The 24,842-nt window shown below is 38.6% G+C and overlaps 1 protein-coding gene across 1 annotated transcript; it reads right to left on the bottom strand.

The window, feature by feature from the left end:
• Positions 1-3,778: 3,778 nt before the first annotated feature.
• LOC124285779 lies at positions 3,779-7,638 on the bottom strand. Its single transcript, XM_046722048.1, has 2 exons — positions 7,391-7,638; positions 3,779-4,311 (listed from the first exon to the last, which is right to left on the bottom strand). The coding sequence occupies exons 1-2, from the start codon at positions 7,599-7,601 to the stop codon at positions 3,872-3,874; spliced, it is 651 nt and encodes a 216-aa protein (XP_046578004.1). The 5' UTR covers positions 7,602-7,638; the 3' UTR covers positions 3,779-3,871.
• Positions 7,639-24,842: the final 17,204 nt, after the last annotated feature.

Raw genomic sequence — 24,842 nt, 5'->3', positions numbered from 1 at the left:
TGTTTGGGACTAATTTTCAACCATCATTTGATCATTTCACCACACATAAAATATCTGAAGACAAAATGTCTGAAGGCCTTCTATTAAAAGTTGTCTCCAATTCAAAGTGGGGAAGGGATCTAGCATCCCTCCGTCACTTGTACAGATCACTCATCAAAACTTGATTACGGCTCCATCGTATATGCTGGGGCCTGTAAAAGCAGCCTGAAACTACTTGGTTCCATCCACCACCAAGGCCTAAGACTTTGTCTTGGATCCTTCAGAACATTTCCTGTTGACAGTCTCTATATCGAGGCCGATGAGCTTTCTCTTAACCAACGGCGTATCAATTATCCTTACAGTATATTACAAAACTATATTCTAACGAGTCTAACCCTGTATTTAACTGTGTTTTTAATACTCATAATGGGGATCTATTCAGCAAGAAGTCATCTCTTATTCCGCCTCTAGGAAGAAGAATAAAACCTTTCCTTTCTGATGCTGGCATTGATCTACAAAATATAGCTCCTTTCCGCCTTCTTTCTTCTCCTCCCTCGCAATTAGTAAGGACACCAGTTGACCTAACACTGACAACGTTTAAAAATCCGAAACTAATGAATTACAATATAAACAAAAATACAACCAATTCAAAAGTAAATATCATACATACAAATCATTATTTACAGATGGGTCCAAGGATGGTAGCGCAGTGGCTTGTGCTACTGTCGTTGGATTGATACCAATATCTTCTCGATTATAGCTCTATTTTCACAGCAGAAGCATATGCAATACTATCAACTCTTAAATATAATAATAGACACCCCAAATATAAACAATATATCATAATTTCAGACTCTCTTTCTTGCCTTCAGGCTACAAAAAAGTATCTTGCAATCGTCCACTTTTAATAGAAATTATTGAATTATATAATGATCTTGCTACTGGCCAATACGACATCGTCGTTTTGTTGGTTACCCAGCCACGTTGGCATTTCTGGGAACACAATGGCCAATCTTGCTGCTAAGGCAGCACTCAACAAATCTGTGACATCACTTCTCATTCCATACTCCGATTACAAAGCAACCATTAGATCGTACATCCATGATCAGATGCAGAAGAAGTGGGACACCCAAGTAGGTATTAATAAATTTACATGAAATAAATCTCTATATTGGTTACACCTGCTTGGGTTGTCAGTCCAGATTTGAAGAGGTCATTATGCGACGATGTCGCATTGGCCATACGCGGTATACACACAAATACTTATTGAAAGATGATGTTTTTCCATTTTGCATCCCTTGTGATGAAAGAATCACGGTCAAGCATGCCCGGCTTGACTGTATTGATTTTTCCATCACAAGGGATAAATATTTCAGTGTTAAAATGTTAAGGGTCATTCATAATTTTATTATCGAAATTTAAAAGAGTTCGAATTGATAGACAAAGTTTGAGTAATATGTCTTGTAAATAGGTGTACTTTTATGATTGGTAGTTTAGATTAGTAAGTGAGATTGCTAGCGGCTGTATCCTCAAAGGGTGTTAAAGTACTGTAAAATTATGGTCCTCCTGAGAGGATACGTAAGTCCCAAAACATTCAAGGAAAATGTAAACCTACCACCATATTAAATCGTAGGATATATCATCATCATCTTTATTTCCTCCACTGTAGGAGATAAGATGCGTATTACATCAACAAGACAGCATGAGTATGTATACTGAGTCAAAAAAGAAACTTCACATTCTTTCTTCAGGGCACTAGAAAAGAACAAGAGATGATAAGATGGTTAAATTGTTATTATTTCATTGCTGAGATCTGTGTGATGTACTCGATACACTGACAGTGCCATAATCAGTTCCACTAGGCTACACCGCCGTTCCAAAACATGGGTATACAGAATGTCAAGTCACAAGAATAAAAATGCGAAATTTCTCAGTTCAATATCGTGTATGGCCGCCCCGCGCATTCACCACTGAAAAACACCGTCTCCTCATCACGACATTTCTACTGGCCAATGTGACATCGTCCTCTGCTGGTTGCCGGATCACGTCGGCATAGCAGGTAACACAAAAGCCGATGCTTCAGCTAAAGCAGCTCTTGACAAGCCCTTATCTCCACTGCTGATCCCTACAGTGATTCCAAACCCACTATCAAAAGCTATACTCAGGACCTCATGCAAAAAAGGTGGGACACTCAAGTAGGAAGAAATAAGCTGTATGAATTAAAGCCAACAATTGGTTATACCTACTTGGGTTGTCAGTCAAGACGTGATGAGGTAATTTTACGACGATGTCGTATTGGCCACAGTCGGTTTACACATGACTATCTGCTGAAGACGGATGGGGATGGACCCCCATGTGTGTCACTTGCGATGAGGTTTTCCCCATCAAGCATATTCTGCTTGACTGTGTGGACTTGTCGTCTGCAAGGGACTCACATTATGATGCAACAAATCTGAAAGATCTATTCTCCCGCGTGAGCGCTCATCTGATAGTGAACTACCTGAGGGAAGTTGATCTGTATCATAAATTGTAACTGTGTAATGTGACTAACGAACTGCCTGCTTTTAAATTTGGTGCTATGACTTTCTCTGTGTTTTAAATGACAATGTAATGAATATATTTTTTTGAAATAAAACTCATTCTGACTCTGTACTTACAATGTATATTAATGCAAACTTGTTCTCGTCACTATATGGCTGGAATAATGCCGATGTGACGTAAAGCCCAACTCAACTCAACTCAACTGGAAGGGAATCAGTTATTCGATGGTTATTGGACGATATTAGATCTTTCATGTATGTTAAAATTCATTGCCAAATTAGCTTAGTTAAATTCTGACATCCCGAGCAAAAATTCAGATTAATATGAAGAGAGAAACAGATCCGCAAGGATGGGAGCCCTTGGGGATGCCTACGTCTTGTCCAAATGTCCATTAGCCTCTTAATTTGACAGAGATGTAATCAGTGAGGAAGTCAAGCATTTCACATATTGTTTTTTTATTTACGTAAACTTTAGCGTGTTCGAACTCCAGTAGGTGGCGTATAGTTGCACTGTTAAAATGTCAGTTCAGAACCATGTAGCTGAAGGAATTATAGCCAAACCTTGGTCCCTACACTGTAAGGCAGTATCCCTTTGATGACAGTCACGTTATACTCCCCAGACCATTACACTGCCCCTCCAAATCGATCAAGCTCTCATGAATATGCTAGTGGAGGTTGCAGTTACAAATCTGTTGCGAAGATGACATTTTTCACACGACATTTTTCTCGTCTGTGACGACAGTAGTTAATTAGTAGCTGAATACATATCCATGCAAACTGTAGAAGTACCATACATCTCCGCGATCCCTAGAATGAGGTTCTACATTTGGTTGCTGCCATGGTTGTCTGTATATATAGTGACTACTACGATCTTTAACATGGTGTTCCGGAGAGCCATTCCACGGATCAGCCGGGGCTGTGCTCTGCGTAGATACAATTAAACCACGCCCATCTTACAGAAAATTCCCATTCACCAATCGACCCGTGAAGATCCGGCTTAGAATTGGTCTTCAGCAACCAATGCTTATCGTAAGAGACGCCTGACGGGATCGGGTGGACAGGCTCGCTGACTTGATTAACACATTGTATCCCAATTGCGTAGATCGATGCTCATGCTGTTGATCACTGGATTGTCTGTTCCAGACTCGTTTATTTACAGAACTCCTCCATATAACTGAAATATTGCTGAATGTGGCGTTATACAACTATCGATCGATCAGTTCTAGACGACGGAAGTTAAGCTTTATCAGTCCAGTAATTACAAGCTAGTAAATGTAATCAATAAACAACAACAATCAAACAGGCCAGGCCCTTGGCATCATGATTTCATTTTTATTTTAACATTTCTGATCCTACCCGCCGTGTATTTTGAAAAGCCACGTCCCAGCATTTCGAATGTAAGTTGAAATTCTCAAATGGATGACCTTGAACTTATGTTCACACGATATAACTTCTCTCTCCCCTACTGTATTCCCTTTACCCATCTGTACTCTATTGCCATGAAACTTGATCCAGAAGCTTCTAAACTCCTTACAGGAAACGATATTATTTTCTTTTATTTGATTACAACGGTAAATCTTCCAGTAAGTATTACCCCCACCCCCAATGGTTATTTTGTCCGTGAAATTTGTAAGAGTCTCGTATTTGTCGTAGTTGAAATTGGCATCGTGGCAGGTTTTGACTTGAAAGATGAGTGTTCTATCGGCAAATACATGCTTCAGTTCCTCTTCTGTCAGCTCAACGTATTTCCTTCCTCTGCGCGTAGCTTCGGTTTCCTTCCGGATCCAAGGACCTGAAATATTGCTGAAAGTTATTGTCAATAGTTCAAAGGGGTACAGAGGACGACAATTGTTATTACTGTGTTCATACTTTAGTGTTAATATTTACCCTGTGAATTGTAAAAGAACTGTAGACATGTCCAGCACAAAGGGTCTTGAGCGGACCATCTTCGGCTAAGGTCAAAGTCACACAATTTAAAATTATATCAATTTAGTTGTATTTTTATAATTATTAATTCATGACAAATCGAAGCTTTCCCAGATTGGTAACAATTAATCTAATTCCTGCCATATTTGAGGTTTGCGTGTCAGTGTTACATGAATGTCATTATTCATTTGCTGTCTGTATTATAAATATTAAAATAGAGCTAAAGATAAAGACGAAGAATGAATGTTATGTCTTATTTGTACTCTCTTGTTTGGGTTAGCTCAGTATATAACTATATTCTCTATGTCCAATGCTTGAAAATCTTCCATTGTATTTTGAAGGAATAATTAGCAAAGCCATATCCAAAATTCCACAAATATGGGTAATGTGGTTAACGAGATATTAGTCTTCACAACATATTGGGGTATGATATTTCTTTAATTGCCGAAAATGAAAATCGATCTGTCAATTAGTACCTCTTGGATAATGGTATGCCCTCAGATAATAGTCAAACAAAGCGGGGATCGTGAGGCTGGAACATAGCAAATCCCCATTTGCTCGTGGTCAAGTCAAGTCTTTCTATTGTCTATAGGCCACAGGCCCGTAGCCAAAATATATACAAACTTTACATACATTTACACATGTATACAATAGCAAAGGTTGAGTTTAAAACACATAGTTATAATGATACAGTACATGGAGAAATCGTACAAAAATATATATCTGAGTGAATTTGCAAGTATGTTGTTTCTCTTGGTTCATATGCATGGTATGAATATGTACATAATTTTCTTAGAAGTGTTTCGTTATAAGTAGTTAATAGGGATTTCAACTTATGATAATTACGTTTTTGACAGTATACAGACGGTAAATATTTTGATCTAAGAGCATTATAGACATTACAAACAAATAAAAAGTTGTACTTATCTTCTACTCCTAAATTGCACAATCGACAGTTGCGTTCCGTTACATAAATATTTTGCCATATACCTTCATTATACTTCAATCTTAGGAATCCACATCAAAATTTAATTTTCTATCGAGAATACATGATAAATATATTTCGGGGACTGAAAGACTTTTAAATTCTCTATACAAACAACATAGTGAGCTATTATTTATTTTACACGTCCATGACTGGAAAAACATATTAATTGCAACTGATTTGAATTCATTTATAAATGAAGCTTTATCACCGACCGTCTGAGAAATGCAGACATAACCAAAACCCTGTGAAAACAGAACATTTATTACATATACTGAACACTATTAGAAACGCACCATTCATATAATACGAAATATCCCCGTCAGACTGAGATGTTCCTATGGTATCTGTTCATCGTCAATGCATTTAGTGTGGTGCGTTTCTAATGTTGTTCAGTATATATGAAGCATCTGTATTATATCCCCAATTATCATAGTACATTTGCATTTTATAAAATTTTAAAGGAATTCTGTCTTCATTCATACGAGTGATTTTGTAACCAATATTTCAGGGTTTACACAATGCATTTATATAAAGAGGGTACCTTCCACACTCACCGTAGACAATAGCGATAGGAGTTTGTGGAGCGACATTTTTTTTTTTTTACAGGCTATCAAATGGAACTGTTCTATTTGATCAAACTTATGCATTCTCCATATTTCAGCCCCATAAAGTAATATTGGATGTATCTGCGTATGGAATATTTTAAAGAACACACTCGGATCTATAATTCCAATTTTACTGAGTTTAGTAATTACTTCCATTAAAGCCCTTTCACCACTTAGTGCAGATCATTAACACAATTTCTCATTTTAAAAGTAGAGAAATTATACAAAATATTAAGTTGATTCTGTAACCCAGGAATTGTATCAGACACAAGAACGACGTCGTCTGCAAACACAAGTAATAACATTTCTAACAAGTCAGGAAATAACTGTATACCATATTTACCATATATTGATAATTCATCTGATAATTCATTAATGAATAGAGAAAACAAGAGGTTGACAGATGATATATATATGTAGAAAAATAAAACATAAACACAGCTGAATTTGTATCATTTTCTAGGTGAGGCCGACTACCTTTTGATCGACACTCGTACTGCCGTTTAAACAGTTGTAATTATATACACTGATCAACAGGCAGATATCAGTGGCTGGCATTTATGTTACAACACACCCTTTGCTAGTCTTGGTTAAAATCACCTTGGGCGGTGCGACAGTTGCCTGTTGGAGACCATCACGAGACCAGCAACCTGCATCAATTTCATTGACAACCTTAGTTACACAGTGTTGCCACATGTCAACAGTGATTTTACCCAGCGAGGCGGTCACCAAGGCATTTGATCTTGCAACGTCACTTTTTAGAATACCCAATATCATCTCGATTGGATTCGTGTTTTAAATTCAGGTGAACAGTTGACATAATCAGAAAATGAATAAAATAATTGTAAACAGTCAAAAACGTAAGACATTCCCAATTACATTAGGCTGTTTGGAATGTAATCTGTAGAAGTATAGGTAGTATTTAGAAGTCATACTGATTACACAGAATAGGGCCTGTAAGTCACGCGGGGCGCTACTTTCGGTACTAATATAAGCTGGTCCCCGGCTGGTTCCGCGCCAACTTGCGATATGCCAGACGGGACCCAGCTTACTTCTGGTACCAGATTTCCGGTGATAAGCGTTTATATAAGAACCAGTTCTGGACCCAAACTTCGCGAACGCCAGGTAAAACTTAACTAGACCGGAGGAGGAGTACACCCATACTTGGCTGTCACACCTGTTGACAGTCGTAATTGTTGGCTAATTAGGGTATGGTCAGATCGGAAATGTGTTATTCCTTACTGTCAAATGACAACCATTCGAAAAGGTACGTTTGTCACCGGAAGTACTAAGGTCTCTCAAATTGCCGTGACCTACTTTCGGGACCCATACACACAACACATTACACTGACCCGTGCAGCGGAGCCCGGGTTGACTCCATCTGAAGTTTTCACGGCATCTGGCTTTGTTGGTCCCCTTTGGATAAGACGTGTCCATGAAGCCTTTGCGACAAGTGTACTTCCTAACACTCCCAACAACGTTTCCTCTGCCACTGACATGAGCATTCTCAATATGTGGAGGTGTACTGGGACAACTTTGAGCTGAAATAGTAAATTTAGTCATTAGGAAACCAGGAAACCTGATTTCTTATAGGCTGTGCTTTTTTAAATAATGCCGTGTAAAATCGAATAAATATCAATTATTCGTGAATTTAGAAACAGAATATGATAAAAATTATCATCGGTGGTGGATCTTGAGGGGGGACTCAGGTCTATCACATCCACCGCCTATGAAATCAACGACCAGTAAAAATAATGATCGTAACTCCACAAAGCACTGGAAACTGTTAGTGGTGAGTGGCTGACGTCAGTATTGTGGGTTGATCACAATTCCAAAGAGGTAGCCACCTGTTTCACGTTTGAAGTTTCATGTTTAAAATCAGGTGAACAGTTCACATGATCAGAAAATAAAGAAGAATAATATACTGTCCCAAAAAAGAAACGTATTGGCGTTTTGTACATATATAAATATATAAATTATCAAACAATCCTCAAAATATGTAACGAAAGTGTTGATAACATGATTTCACACAATTGCACAAGTAAAAAATCGACTTTACCTGAAAATCTTGATTTGGATGAGATTTCTGACACAGATTAAAAAGGAATCACCACAATGCAATAGAAATCACCTTCCGGTTGAAATTGTGCAGCAAAGAGCATGCACTGTCTGGTTATAAAAATCCAGATTACTTTCGGAAATCGTCATTCGTTTTGAAGGAGTTTCAAGGTCAAATCACAACGCCACGTCTTAATGCTGCGAGAAAGAACATCACCATTGCAAGAATGCACGCTGGAGATTATCAATCTTCTATTGCCAGGCGTCTGAATGTTAGTTTGAGCACGATTATACTTTTAGGCTTGCAGCTCGTAACAACCAAACAGGTATAACAAATGACCTTCTCGTACAGGTACACCTCGAGTCATCACTGCAGCCCAAGATCGGTACATCCGGGTTCTACATTTGCGTGATCGTACTGCCACGGGTGAGAGCACAGCAGCCAGGGTGCCTGTACTTCGGAGGATATCTGGTCAAACTGGACAGAACAGGTTGAGAAAGATTGGACTGAGAGCTAGGATACTCGACGTTGGGACTGTGCTACGTCGTCACCATTGCACTCAACGTCTCCGTTATCTAAAGTTATCCACTAGGTTGTATAGACATTTCCTTCTTCTAAACAGATGTACAAATCCATGAACTAAATTCTGTCTGTGGACGAGTTATACATGTTTGAAAATACAACATTTTCGCAACAGATTTCTGGATTATGCGTTTCTTTTTGAATAGTATACATATTATTTATATAGTATATACCCCCAAAAGTAAGGGGGGTGATTCTATTAAAAAAAACTATGACTTCCCCAGTTAAATCGGGCTGCTTAAAATGTAATCTTTTGAAGATGTGTAGTCATAAAGATTACCAGAAAAACCTGATTTCTAATAAGCTGTGTTCCCAAAGAACGTTGTTAATGTATGAATTGAATATGTCGTAAATCCATGTGTGTGGAAAGGTACTACAATAATTGATATGAACAGATGTGGTTTGCCGCTTTTGAAAAACTGGTCACATTTTGAAACTGATAGACATTGGATATTACTTGACACAAATGATATACAAGTATTAATATTAAAGGTCAATAATTGATCCTAAAAGTTTAAGACATCCTTAAAGTATCATAAGTTGAATGAACACATGGAAATTTACAAAGAAATTATTAAGATCCGCTTGACTATCTTTGAAATAACTTCAACTTCTTTCTCATGATACCCGTGAAGGTCCGGGTTAGAATATTGATCTTCACTAACCCATGCTTGTTGTAAGAGGCGACTAACAGGATCGGGAGGTCAGGCTTGCTGACTTGGTTGGCACATGTCATCGGATCCCAATTGCCCAGATCGATGCTCATGCTGTTGATCACTCGATTATTTACAGACCGCCATCATAGAGCTGGAATATTGCTGAGTGCGGCGTAAAACTAAACTCACTAACTCACTCTTTCTCATGATGGACACGACGTTTCGAAGTAGATTATTACTCCTTCATCAGATGGAATGAAACAGTTAGGTAACATACAGCTATATATGTACATGTGAAAGCAACAACACTTATGAAATAACAAGGGAAACCAGTAGTTAATTGGCACTGAATGGTAGATGGACAAGTGGATGTCAGGGATTGTTAATCCAGGCATGATTGATGAGGTAACAATGGTGGCAATTTAACAAGGGATAAGAAAAACAAATCTAGACTTGCTTCATTTAGGGCTTTAGCATTGCAGAGAGGGCTTTTTATGAGAGAGCCAAAACCCACACTCAAAACTATAGACATTGTGATCCGTAATAACTATTACTTAATCAATGTGATATTACAATTACAAATTACAAAAACACACTCTCATAACACTACATTGATGAGGGAGTTTTTGGACATGACGTTTTGGAAATGGTTGAAGAGGAATGTTCTGGCCAAATGGAAACTAAAAAACTTGAAATTCAGTTACAAATTCAAAAAGAAGAAAAGAGAAAAGAAAAAGAATTAAAAAGGCAAGAAATAAAATTGAGAAAATTGTTAAAAAGTTGCTCAAAACCTCAAGTGGCCTAGGGAGTCATGGACTATGCTACTGCAAACTGTTTTGAAGGGTAATGTTCAGGATGCTTATTCAGCCTTGTCGATACAGCAAAGCTCAGACTATGAGCTTGTCAAAAGGACACTTTTAAAAGCTTATGAGTTAGTGCCTGAATCAGAATTCAGAAATGCTCGTAAAAGGGAAAATGAGAATTTTGTAGAATTTGCTAGAGAAATGAAACTGTTTGACAGGTGGTGTGGGTTTGAGGAAGTCACAGATTTTGATGGTTTGAGACAGTTAGTTTTAATGGAGGATTTCAAGCAGAGTGTTCATTCTGATCTCAAGGCTTATTTAGATGAACATAAGGTTGATGACTTACACGAAGCAGCGATGTTGGCAGATGATTATGGTTTGCCTCACAAGAGTTGTTTTATGTCTCCGGGTAGTATCAAGTTTTCTGGCCAAAAGGGCTTTTCCCCGGGTAAGACTTCAGGACATGCAGGTTTCAGGTGTGTGAGAACAGGTTCAAATTCTTGTGACAAGCAGTCATATTTTTTTCAGTCTAAGCCTAAGACTTCCAGTGGTTCTGATCCTGTTTGTTCATATTGTAAGAAGCCAGGTCATTTGATTTCTGCATGCTACAAACTCCAGTTGAAAGATCAGGCTGCAGGTTCCCCAAATGCTCTTGTGTTTATTGCACCTAAGCCTTTCTTTCCATGTGGTTCTGAGGAGCGTTTTATTTGTGAGAGTATGTCCCCAGATTCTGTAGTTCGGAGGAGTATTCGCCCTTTGTTATCTTGAGGGATACTGGAGCTCTTCAATCTCTGATTTTGAAGGATAATTTGCCTTTTTCTGATGAATCTTTCGCGAACTCGGAAGTTTTGCTTCAGGGTATAGGTGGCAATTCTTCTGCCCCTCTCCATTTTGTGAATTTGCCTTCAGATCTGATTTCTGGTAGGGTGAAAGTTGGTGTTCTTGACTCTCTCCCAGTTCCAGGTGTCGATTTGTTGATCGGTAATTATCGGCCAAAGTTGGTGCTGATCCAATTGTCACTGTTTCTCCAGAGAGTTCAGTTAGTAGAGAAAGGTTGGAGGATGACTTTCCGGGTATTTTTTCTTCTTGGGCAGTGACTCGTTCAATGTCGCAAGGCATTTCTTCCAAGACTTCTTTGCCGAATGATACCATTTATGATTGTCAGATACTTTCATGGATCATTCCTTTCATGAGGCAGAGGCTAAGTAGTAACTCCTCAGGTCTTCTTGATAAGTCTGATAGTTGTCAGGTGGTGATCACAGAGAGCAGCTTATTAGTGCGCAGGTTGAGGATGTTGAGTTAAGTTATAACAGAAAGTCAAAAGAGAGAAATTTCATTCGTGTTGAGAAAGCGTTAGTCTTACTTCCCATTTCTGGTCAACCGCTGAGAGTTAGATATCAAGGTCCATATGTTGTTGACAGATAGGTTAGCAACACAGACTATGTTGTCCTGATGCCTGGCTGTCGTAAGCAAAAGAGGTTGTGTCATGTAAAAATGATTAAGAAATACCATGACAGGTTAGAAAGCAAACAGGTCAATAGTATTGCCACACTCTCCCCAGTTACTGATTGTACTAAAGAAAATGGTGAACATGTTTACAATATTGATGATGGTGTTAGAAATGTGAAGTTTGATGACCTTAATGATAATGCTTCACCAAAGTTAACTTCTGATGTGTTAGCTCACCTTGATGAGAAACTATCACATTTATCTGCTGAGCAGAAAGTTCAAATGTCAGATTTGATTCATGAGTTCTCTCACTTATTTCCTGATGTGCCTGGCTGAACTAATGTTGTTAGCCATGATATAGATGTAGGTGATTTTGTGCCTGTAAAACAACATCCATATGATATGAATCCTGTGAAACGTGAGATTCTGCGAAAAGAAGTGAAATACATGCTGGACAATGACATTATTGAACCCAGTGACAGTCTGTGGAATTCACCATGTGTTCTTGTGCCAAAGAGTGGTGGAGGTGGTTGGCGCTGCTGTGCTGACATGAAAGCTGTCAATGCACTCTCACGAACTGATTCATATCCAATTCCTAGGGTGGACGATGGCATTGATCGCATTGGTCAAGCTAGATATATATGTAAGTTTGACTTATTGAAGGGCTTCTGGCAGATTCCACTCATAGACCATGCAAAGAAAATATCGGCTTTCGCTAAACCAGATGGAATGTTTCAATACAAAGTGATGCCGTTTGGTCTGAATAACACACCAGCGACGTTCCAGAGACTCGTCAGCAATGTCACATCTGGTCTTGATAGTGTCGAAACTTACATGGATGATGTCATCAATTACAATATGGAGTGGGAAGAACATCTGAAGAGAACTTGTGCTTTCCTTGATAGACTGTCTTAAGCAAAGTTGACTGTGAAGCTTGCAAAGTGTGAATTTGGAAAGGCCGAGGTTGAATTTTTTGGGCATGTTGGTAGGGCACGGCCAGGTACATCCAGTTCATGCTAAGGTTGAAGCGATTGTACATTTTCCAGTACCTCAGTCTAAGAGAGAACTCATGCGATTCTTGGGTATGGCAGGCTATTATAAAAGGTTTTGTCAAATTTTCCAGATATTGCATCCCCACTTGCCAACCGTAAATTCCAGTGGGATAGCAGTTGTTGGACTGGATTTGAAAAAGTCAAAGCCATACTCATGAATTCTCCAGTATTGCAGGCACCAAATTTTGAGAAAGGATTTAAGTTACAAATTGATGCATGTGATGTAGGTGCAGGTGCTGTCCTGATTCAAGAGGATAATTCAGGAATTGATCACCTAGTCTGTTATTTTTCCATGAAGTTCGATAAGCATCAACGAATATATTCTACTATTGAGAAGGAGACATTAGGTCTTTGCTAGCTTTGCAGCATTTTGAAGTGTACCTAGGTGCCACTACTTTTCCAATTGAAGTGTTTACTGATCCCAATCCCTTGACATTTTTTTTCACAAAATGAAGAACAAGAATCAAAGACTTATGAGGTGGAGTTTGACCTTGCAAGGGGTCAATCTTGTGATTAGACATATTAAAGGCAAAGACAATGTTTGTGCGGATGCACTTTCCAGGTTGTAAATGTATTATGACTTGACGCTGCTGTATGTTGGCATCTGCATTATATCATAGTAATTCTGCCAGATTTTTCTCATGTCATTCATATTATTACATGTCATCTTATTGTGTTAGTTATCTTGCTATGATTGTAACAGAAAGTTTCTGTGAACATTTCTTTTCCTTAACGGGGAGAGTGTTATGAGAGAGAGTTTTTTGTAATTTGTAATAACACATTGATTAAGTGATAGTTTAAGTTTTGAGTGTGGGTTTTGGCTCACTTCTCGCATCATATGTGTTAAATGGCAGTATTATTTGTAGCGGCAGGCCTTTTTGATAGCGCTCTAGGGTTGCCTCCCTTGGGGCAATCTTTTGTATTTGTTTTGAATTCCTGTTTTGTGTTTACGATGGTTTTCGTGAATGTTCTGAGAGAATAATGATGGAGCTCAGCTTTGCTACAATGCTTGAGAACTGTGTAAGAGCTATATTAAGGCCGGTTGTTGTGTTGTGCGACACAGACTTATCACATGACTGGAGCTATACACATCTGTCTGCCGTCATCAAGCTGATACACATCTCCCTGCCACCGTCCAGTCTGTCCACATTTCAAGACCGTGCTTGTCTACTCAACTACTGTCATTGTAAACAACCTTCAATCATTATATCTGTTCTCACTGTGAATGTCAAGACTCTGGTGAGTTGATATTTTATATCGTGACCCAATATTTTAGATTTGGGACTCAATTGCATTCTACTATAAGTCTGTATTGTCATTCATTGTAGATTGCTCATTGTTTATTCAATATATTTTTGAATATCTTAGACTTGTTTGTGTTCTATTTTGTTGGTTCAATGGGGACTCTTAAACCTTTTGTTACGGCAAATTATTACCCGTAACACCTATCAACATATCTCATTATGTAATCCAGGTCATCAGTTTCAATATACATATAACATATTCCGACTCAAACCAAAAAGGTAATGTCTTCCTCTATTCGTATTTTGGATTTCTTTATATCACGCCATCGATGAAACACAGCAATAAAGTGGTTTATACACAATTGCTTCTACTTCTCATTATAGTCACCCGAACAGGAGATATTTGGCCGACTCCAATGGAGGCTCCGAAGGCATCTGGTTTAAGCGATTTTCCTACCACCAGATGTGTCACGGTAACCGCGTTAACCCGGATACTGAACAGATTCGCACCCTGCTTCATATAAAGTGAGAAGTCGATGTTTCGCTTCGGTTTTCGACAAAACGTCAGTAACTAGCGTCATCACATGACCCGACACACCGACAGCGGAGATAATGCCGAGAACGTCATACTGATGTCAAAAGTGCAAAATATTACCAAACCATGTTTGAATTCACCGCGTAGCGACCCAAAATTTACTTTTCAAATTTGTCTCATTTCTTTTTGTTCGGAGCTATATATTTCTACCATCATTCTCCATTCATGACCTGACATTTGTTGCTTAACTTATCTAATATCTGTGTTAATTATTCTGTCGACAGATTTTCGTTTGTAGTGTAATTAAAACAAATATTTGTGCATTCATCTTCCTTTTAAGACATTATGAATTAAGTTTGTCTTAAGCTACAAATAATATTAAAAGTTGATTTTAACAAGATAGACACAGGACAGTAAATGTAATATATATCTATTCCGAAAGAGGTTCCATAATGATACAGTTTTAAGAAGAACAAAACAATTTAAATCTTTGTTGCAAAGATGGCTACAAGTAATTCACCCTCATAATGTAGGGGAACGGATTGCCTTTTGATTCAAATCACACCTATTCACTGTAAGGTTGTTTACCTTAGTATCCATGCAATTGCTGCCAATGAGTTTGAATATCCAAATTTTCCTTGATTTTCAAACTTGGTCTCAGAGGTTATTATTTTGGCTCTGTATCAGTCCATACGTAGCTGTCATACCATTCTTTAGTTGAAACCCCTTTCAAGAATCATTTCTATATTTCAGTAGGTAGCCAAATATGTGTAATTATATCTTATCAACATGTATCATTTTGTAATCCAGGTCATCAGTTTCAATATACTGCTACACACAATGTGAAAAACTGCAAAATATATACTGACTGAAAACAAAAAAGGGAAAGTCTTCCTCTACTCGTATTTCGGATTTCTTAATATTACGTCATGGATAAAGATCTGAGGACAAATATAGGAACACTGCAATAAAGTGGTTTATACACAATTGCTGCTACTTCTCATTATACTCACCCGAACAGGAGAGATTTGGCCGAGTCCAACGGAGGCTCTGGAGGCATCTGGCTTTACCGATTTTCCTACCAGTAGATTTGTCACGGTAACCACGGTGACACGTGTACTTCCTGGAACTCCCAACATTCCTGCTTCCCCTACTGACGTCGGCATGTACAATAGTTGGGAGAATGCTAGGACAGCGTTCCGCTGGAATAAGTTCATTAGAATCGGACAAAATGAAAATTGCAAAACATATACCAACTGAAAACAAAAAAAGGGGAAAGTCTTCCTCTATTCGTATTTCGGATTCCTTTTTATCGCACCGTGGACGAAGATCTGAAGATAGATAAAGGAACACGGCAATAATGTGGTTTTGACACAACTGCTTGCTTCTACTTCTCAAAATACCCACCTGAACAGGAGAGATTTGGCAGACTCCAACGGAGGCTCTGAAGGCATCTGGTTTGGGTGATGTTTAGACCAGTAGATTTGTCACGGTAACCGCGGTGACACGTGTACTTCCTGGAACTCCCAACATTCCTGCTTCCTCTACTGACGTCGGCATTTTGAACAGTTGGAAGCTTGCTAGGACAACGTTCCGCTTGAACAGGAACAATGGCCATCGGACGTTAGACACATGTAATTGTTACTGTCTAAATAGGTTTTGGCACTTTCGAACAGACTGAGGATTGACAGAATGAATGTTAAGCATTTTTAAGTCCACATAGTGAAGTAGGTCATTATTTCATATATCACTCCTGGTTAATAAAGCACAATAAATTGAATATCCATACAATAGACACGCAATGTGCTAGGATGTAAACTTAAATTTATGTTTATGAATATTTTATTTCCTCTTCTTTGAGTTTCTGCGTCACTTGGTTACAGAAGAGTTGCGCCCCTTTACAAATAACGCATGTATTTGTTTCAAAAATAGTTATTATGTCAACAGGTTATGGGCACAGGTAACGCTTGTCTTTTGAACTTTGGGATTTCTTGTATATTTGAGATTGAGAAAGTTGTTGAATGTGATTGAACCTGAGGATAATGCAAATCCCCCAGATGTTGGCAAGAATGCCAATGTGTTTGCAGAGCTTCTGCAATATTAGATGATAGAGGTTTGAGTCTGATCATAAAAAATGCTAATATGATGGTAGAAAAGCGTTTAAAGTCTTGCTAGAACATTATTTGGGTCGAAGAAAGCCCAGGATAATATCACTGTATACAGAACTGACTATGTTGAAAATGGAACCAAAAGAAAGTGTTACTGATTATGTGATAAGGGCTGAGACAGCAGCAAATGCATTGAAGAGGGCAGATGATGTAATCAGTGATAATGTATTGATTGCCATGGTTCTGAAAGGATTATAAAAAAATTACAAGACATTCACAACCACAAAGAGAAACAGCAATGCCATTCCTTAATTTTAAGACTGTTCTGCGAATTTATGAAGAAACTGAAAAGGTTCAGACAGCAAACAGAGGTCACAGTGTTCTAAAAATAAGGTGTTTACATGTGGAAAAGTGGGTCGAAAATCATATCAGTGCAAAATGAGGACACAAATAGAGTTAACAGAAAGTGTGGATACTGTAGGAGTCTCAGAGTTAACAGATAGTGTGAATACTGTAGGAGTCTCAGAGTTAACAGATGGTGTGAATACTGTAGGAGTCTCAGAGTTAACAGATAGTGTGAATACTGTAGGAGTCTCAGAGTTAACAGATAGTGTGAATACTGTAGGAGTCTCAGAGTTAACAGATGGTGTGAATACTGTAGGAGTCTCAGAGTTAACAGATAGTGTGAATACTGTAGGAGTCTCAGAGTTAACAGATAGTGTGAATACTGTAGGAGTCTCAGAGCTAACAGATAGTGTGAATACTGTAGGAGTCTCAGAGTTAACAGATAGTGTGAATACTGTAGGAGTCTCATAGTTAACAGATAGTGTGAATACTGTAGGAGTCGCACACGTGATACAAAGTTTTGCAGAAAAAGAAACACTGCAAATGTTGCATATGAAAGGAATGTATACCATGGCAACCAACATTCATTTGCCTTTAAAGTCAGTGTGAACTACAGAGATCTTCCAAATGGCAATCCAGATAGAATTCTTGTTGACTGTGGCGCGACGACTCACATCATTATAGATGAAGGAAAATTTATTGACTTTGATGAAAGGTTTCAGCCTGAGCCAAACCTCATGAAGCTAGATCGGACAAGAACAACTGGTATTGCTAAAGGAAAGGGGAATGCAAGCGTGGTATCAACAGATTTGAGTGGGACACACCATAGAGTACTTTGTGCCAACATACACTCAGTACATTTTGTCGGTACAAGCCGCCGCAACAAAGGGTGCATCTGTTCATTTTAATCCCTTAAGTGCCAGTCTTGAAGGTCAGGGTGGTACGATGTTTGATATCAAGAAACAGGGAAAACTGTATTTTCTAAATAGTGCAACTTCAGTAAAGGAGACATCACATTCAGCACAGGAATGGCACCACATCATCGGACATTGTAATATGCAAGACATTTTGAGCTTAAAAACAGTGACGACAGGTTGGAAAATCGACAATAAAGATGACTTCCAATGTGACACATGCGTGAAAGGGAAAATGACACAATGGAGGAACAGAGCAACTGACAAAAGGGCAACCAGTGTATTGGAACTTGTACATTGTGACCTTGCCGGACCTATTGAACCAGTGGCAAAAGATGGATTCAAATATGCACTAAGACTATTCTGGTGTGAATTTCATTTATTTCTTAAGACAGAAGAGTGATGCAGTCAGAGAAATTCCTGGCTGGTGCAGGGCATATTGGAACAATACGTTCGCTCAGAACTGATAATGGAACTGAATTCACAAATCACCAGTACACAACGGTTCTTGTAAAGAACAGAATCAGACATCAGAAAAGAAATGAGCTCCGTATTCTCCACATCAAAACGGCACTGTGGAACGAACATGGCGCACACTATTTGAGATGGCAAGGTGCCTGCTGATTGAAGCGAGGTTACTAAAGTTTCTTTGGACTTATGCTGTCATGACTGAAGTTTACATTAGAAATCGCTGCTTCAATCAGAGACTAAACAAGACTCCTTTTGAAACATTCCCTGGAGAGACACCTAACCTTTCACACACGCATGTGTTTGGAACAACATGATATGCATTCATCCCGAACAAGAAGAAGCTTGTTGACGGAAGTGAACAAGGCGTGTTTGTAGGCTACGACAAGGAGAGTCCGGCTTAACTGATATATTTTCAAAACAAATAACAGGTGAAAAGGGTCAGATGCGTGAAATTTACAGAGAAATTTGAAGAAACTGAAGATCAAGTAGACAGGCCACTGACTGAAAGTGGTGAGAATTACCAAGAATACAAAGAGGAGGAGAATGAAGAAGAAAATAGAAAGGTAGAATTGTAGAGTTGAGTTGGGTTTTACGTCACATCGGCATTTTGTCAGCCATATGGTGACGAGATCAAGCCTGAATTAACATGCATTTTAAGTACATAGTCCAAATGAGTTTTATTCTAAAAGCATATCTATTCATTACAATGTTATTCAAAAACAGAAAATGTCAGAGATCTTAATTCAAAAGTACACAATTCGTTATATAACAAAGGTAGAAGAGGTAGAAGACATTGAGAACAATGAAGCAAGAAGATATCCTATCAAAAAGAGTAGAAGACCTTGGCATCTATCTGACTATGTGACAGAAGTTGGGGCAGTTGGGTGTATACCCACAGAAGTACAAGGCCAGATATGTGGCAAAGGACTATAATGAGTCATTTGCTCCCACAGCTAAATTGACATCTATCCGTGTGTTAATGCAACGAGCAGTCCCAAATAAAATGACCGTCCAAGAAATGGATGTAAAAACTGCTTACTTAAATGCTCCAATAGCTTTTGAAATCTTCATGGAACAACCAGAAGGATTTAAGAACGTTGGTGAAAATGGGGAGAAACTAGTGTGTAGATTTAAAGAACCCCTCTACGGTTTGAAACAGAGTGGCAGGAATTGGAACACGCTGCTACATGATCACCTCACGGAAGCTGGTTTCAATCAGTCCTTGGCGGATCCATGTGTTTACTATAAGAGTACTCATGGGTACCCAGTCATCATGATTGTTTGGGTCGATGATATCATTGTGCCAATGAGATCTCACCTGATAATGGCAAAACATGTTTTACGCTATATTAAGGGCACACTGAACAAAGGCTTGAAATTTGAGAAACCCGAAAGCCCAATAAAACTCAGTGGGTTTTGCGATGCTGATTGGGGGACGTTAGATGACCGACATAGCGTGACTGGATATGGGTTCCAACTTAGTGTTGACGGATCCCTGATTTCCTGGAAGAGCAAGGAACAGCAAACTGTACACTATCAGCATGTGAATCAAAGTACATGGCTTTGTGTGCTGCAACACAGAAAGGGAAGTTCCTCAGACAACTATACAAGGACATGAGCAATCAAGATGGATATGAAACTGTACCCCTGAAGGTTGACATCCAGGGGACGATCTCTCTTTCCACAGCTCTGTCACTCATCAAAGATCCAAACATATTGATATAAAAAAAACAAGTACCATGTTGTTAGGGCAGAAGTTCAATTTGGTTCAGTTGAGCTTGAGTATATACCAAGTGAGAGCAATGTGGCTGATGTGTTAATTTGTATGATGTGTAGATGAGAGCCTTAAGTTTAAGTTGGGGTGTTAGGATGTTAACTTAAGTTTATGTTTATGAATATGTTACGTCCTCTTCTTTGAGTTTCTGCGTCACTTGGTTACAGAAGAGTTGCGTCTCATTACAAAAACGTATTTGTTTCAAAAATAAATGGCGGACGTGTAAAACGCAATGTCATTTTGAAAGTGGCCAAATGTAACATATGTTATGTTTGGTATTACACTTTCCTCGTAAAGTACAGATTCTAGTACTTTTGTTGGGTTGAATCCCATCCAGGACTCTGGTGGTGGGAGTTCGAAACCAGGGTTGGACTCAACAATACAAAAGAACTAGAATCTTTACTTTACTAAGAAAGTGTATTCCAAATATTATACATGTTATATCCATACAATGTATACGAAATTAATCATAAATACATAAATGATATATATTTCCATTGATGATACCAATTGCCAGGGAAGCTTTGTTAATATTCACTTTACAAAGAGTGCGCATTATTATAAAGTTCTACAAGCAAAGCATAACAAACTGTACGGAATCCATACGGCAATGCCGAATATGAACACTATTATTATTATAATTCTATTTGCATTTCTGACCGTCTCCGTGGTGTAGTGGTTAGAGCGTCCGCCAGCAGAGCGGAAGGTCGCGGTCTCGATCCCCGACGAAGTCATACCAAAAGACGTTAAAATATGGTACTTTTTGGTCCTTGCCTGGCGCTCGGCATTAATGGGTACATCAAGGACTGGTCGACTCGGAGTCAGTATAATGTGTCTGAGTAGGGTATTCATGCTTCACTGCGGCATGGTATCTCAGTGAGCTGGCACTATAAAACCAGCTTAAGTCTGGGCTAGCACAAAGTTAAACCAAATTTCACCTCACCTTACCTATTTGCATTTCTACTTGTACTGACCTAAACATTTGATCCACACGACTCCAAGTGAGATTTCCAAGGCAAACGCTATCTGCAGTCCCCTTAAGACAATTCAGTCTACATGTGCAAATCCAACGTTACTTTCCAACAAATCCCCAAATAAAACCCATATGCCCATGTAAGCCTCCCTCTCTCAAAGAGGCCTTCCCGAGTGACGGACATCAACTTATTGGAAGTGTGCGTACGTAGACGTGTCGCCATGGTTTCAGTTTCCCATACACCAATCATCTTTCAAGAGCGATTACTGTACAACCAACTATGGTCGAAAGGAAGTGCAAGTGGTGATGCACTATCAAAAGCATTCATTATTATCATATGTTTTCAAAAAAACAGAAAGTTCCCCTACATTGTTTGAAGAAAGGGATGACTCCAAGTGAGATTTGGAAGGCATTTGTTTTTTGCAGTATTCCTAAATACAGATTGGTCACTGTAACCACGATGACACCTGTACTTCCTGACACCTAACAACCTGGCCTCCGCGACTGATGTCGGTATGTTTAGGAGGCAGAGGCTGGCTTGGGCAACGTGAAACTGGAACAGGAACTTTGCCATTAGATGAATTGGTAATATGTTATACAATTATGACAAATTGCATCAATAACAATTGTTTAAAGTGCTACGTTTCGACACAAGTTCTTGGACGTTGTCAAGCAGTAATGTAACGGTAGGAGAAGAGGATGTACATTGTGTAACAAAGTGAAATCAACTGAGACATCATCAATGTTATACATTGAATGTTCTCATATTTGTGCTACTGATTCTGCATTTAGCAGCGATTCCCGATCATTGTGCCTTAGTTCTTGTCGCTTTTATCATACATACATGTATGCAGCATTTGCAAATAAAGTCACACTTTAAAGAGAAATTTTACTTCACACTACACTGTGCCGAGCATCCCGACCAGAATGACTCCAAGTGTAATACTTCTTCACTACTGACTATACTGACCCAAACATTTGAGTGCAACACGACTCCAAGTGAAGTTTCCAAGGCACGTGGATTTTGCAGCCATCTCATTAGTAGACGTGTCGCGGTAACCCTTGTGACACGTGTACGTCCGAATGCTGCCAACAAGCCGACTTCCGTCATTGACTTTAGCATTTTTGAGAGGTGGAGGTTGTCTTGGACATTTCAGGACTGGAAAAGGAATATAAAACCATATAGAATATAAAAAGCTATAAAGAATACATACAGTTGAAGAGAATATGCAGAGCATTCATTTGTATATAACTGACCCAAACATTTGAGTATAACAGAACACGTGGCACATGGTTATTGCAGTCATCGCATTGGTAGATATGTCACAAATTGTATCAATAACAATTGCTTAAAGTGCTACGTTTCGACACAAGTTCTTGGACGTTGTCAAGCAGGAATGTAACTGTAGGAAAAGAGGATGTACACTGTGTAACAAAGTGCCATCAACTGAGACATCATCAATGTTATACATTGAATGTTCTCATATCTGTGCTACTGATCCGAATACTGCCAAGAAGCCGAGTTCCCATTTTTACATTTTTGAGAAATGGAAATTATCTTGGACATTTCAGAACTGGAACAGGAATATGTATAGATATGTAGAACATACACATCTACGTGGTATATTTTCATCTTCACATAATATGTACTGATAATCAGAATATTTACGGCAATAATGAGTACATAATTCTAAATACTACATCCAACTATAGAAATCAACTTTCATTATATTCGAACCTAAACACTTGAGACTTGCGTGACTCCAAGTGAGGTTTCCAAGGCATGTGGTGTTAGCAGTCATCTCATTGGCAGATGTGTCACGGTAACCATGGCGACACGTGTACGTACGCACACTTCCAACATCTTGATTTCCGTCACTCAGGAAGGCGTTTTTCAGAGAAGGAGGATGACTTGGGCATCTGGGTTTTCTTGGGGGATTTGCTAGAAAGTAACATTGGATTTGCACATGTAGATTAATTGTCCTTATTTTGTCACATTCTTGATATTTGATGAAACCTTTAAGCACAACTCCAAAATTTCACAAACCTCGAATTCGTTCTTCAGATATAACGTACGCGATTTAAGACTGTGTACTCTACAATCAACACATTATAAGTGTTTGTAAACCATACATAAATGCTAGTGAGTGAGTGAGTGAGTTCAAATTGTACATCGCGTCGGCAATATTACAACCATATAGCGATGAAAACAAGGTTATCCTTGTAAAAAATATCTGTCGACAAAGGACAGTTACAATAGGTAGCTATATCATAAAACTAAAATATAACCAACCTGATGGTAATTATTATAATAAGACAGTAGATTCACGAGAATCATTCTTACCAATTACCAGGCTATAAACCACTAACAACCAAAGTTTGACCACCATACTGGGGATCAAGTGCTTTTGCTTCCTACATGATTTCCCAGCAGGATTTACGCGATCCTTTTGGTTATCAGTGGCTGTAGGTTATGCTAGCCAAAATCTAAAGGACTCAAGCCTATCAAAATTCTAAAACACTAGACAATACTATATACTTTGATTAGCAGTGGAATTATGTATCACTGGAAGAAGGACAATATTTTTACACTTCTTTAACCCTCTTAGTGTCACCTCTTAGTGTCACCACCATCTATGATCTCAGTTGATCATAATATTAATCCAACTTAAAACATATATTGATTTAAAAATTTATCTATCAGTTCAATATCTCTTAAAAAGCCCAATATAAAATCGGCATTGATATTACTACAAAGATCCTTTAGAGTAGCAGAATGATAATATATATCCCTTGTGAGAGAGAAATGTACACAATCCCGCAAAATATGCTTGACTGTGATTCTCTCATCACAAGGGATACAGAAAGGAGGATCCTCAGCTTTTAACAAATAGTCATGTGTGTAACGAGAATGGCCAATACGACACCGTCAAATAATGACCTCTTCAAATCTGACAGCCCAAGTAGGTGAAACCGATATTTGGTTTTATTGCATTTAATTTGTTGACACCTACCGGGGTGTCCCACTTCTTCTGAATCAGATCACGTATGTAAGATCTAATGACAGCCTTGAGATCAATTTATGGTAGAAGAAGTGATGTCACAGATTTGTTGAGTGCTGCTTTTGCTGCATCATCAGCCATTGTGTTACCCACAATGCCAACATGGCTGGGCAACCGACAGAAAACAATGTCTTGCTAATGGGATGCTACGAAGACATGTTTTTCATTGCCATCATTGACATGACAATGAATTAGAAAAGAATAAAAACTGTTTATGATGAGACTGATATCAATATTTCCATGGACTCTGCTTTGAATATAGGACTATTGTCTGGTAATCGGAAAGAGAAATTCTTTTTATCCGATGACAGTGGCACTGGACACATTGCCATCATCCTTAGATCCGTCAATAAAAATGGATGTATTTCTGTTGGTATATCAAGTCATTTGTGTCAGATTTTTATGATTAGTAAGATCTAGGTTCACTGTCGGGTGGACCAATTGCCATGGAGGCATTGATAGAAGCCTGCATTGGCATATAGTCTCCAGTTCAATGTTTGCAGCTGTAAAATGGGATTTCATCCGAATCCCCAAAGGTGGAATTTCTTTCGTTATTTTCTGAAACAGTTCTTCACACTGTGGATTAAAAACTGTAACATAAGCAGGATTTGATGGATTTGAACATAACTATGTAATATATTGAAGAGATAATTAAATGCGGGGCTGATGAAGGGAAAGTTCATCCGCTTCAGCACAAAGGCTATCAGCAGGTAATGGTCTGAAGGCGCCAAGACCTAGATCGCCAAGATTTTAGGCCTTGGTGTATTGTATCTAATT

This window comes from Haliotis rubra, unplaced genomic scaffold, assembly GCF_003918875.1.
Source record: "Haliotis rubra isolate DU_JTF1 unplaced genomic scaffold, ASM391887v1 Scf369, whole genome shotgun sequence".
NCBI lineage: Eukaryota > Metazoa > Mollusca > Gastropoda > Lepetellida > Haliotidae > Haliotis > Haliotis rubra.
The sequence above is the reverse complement of the archived record's forward strand: the minus strand, read 5'-3'. Positions and strand labels throughout refer to the sequence as shown.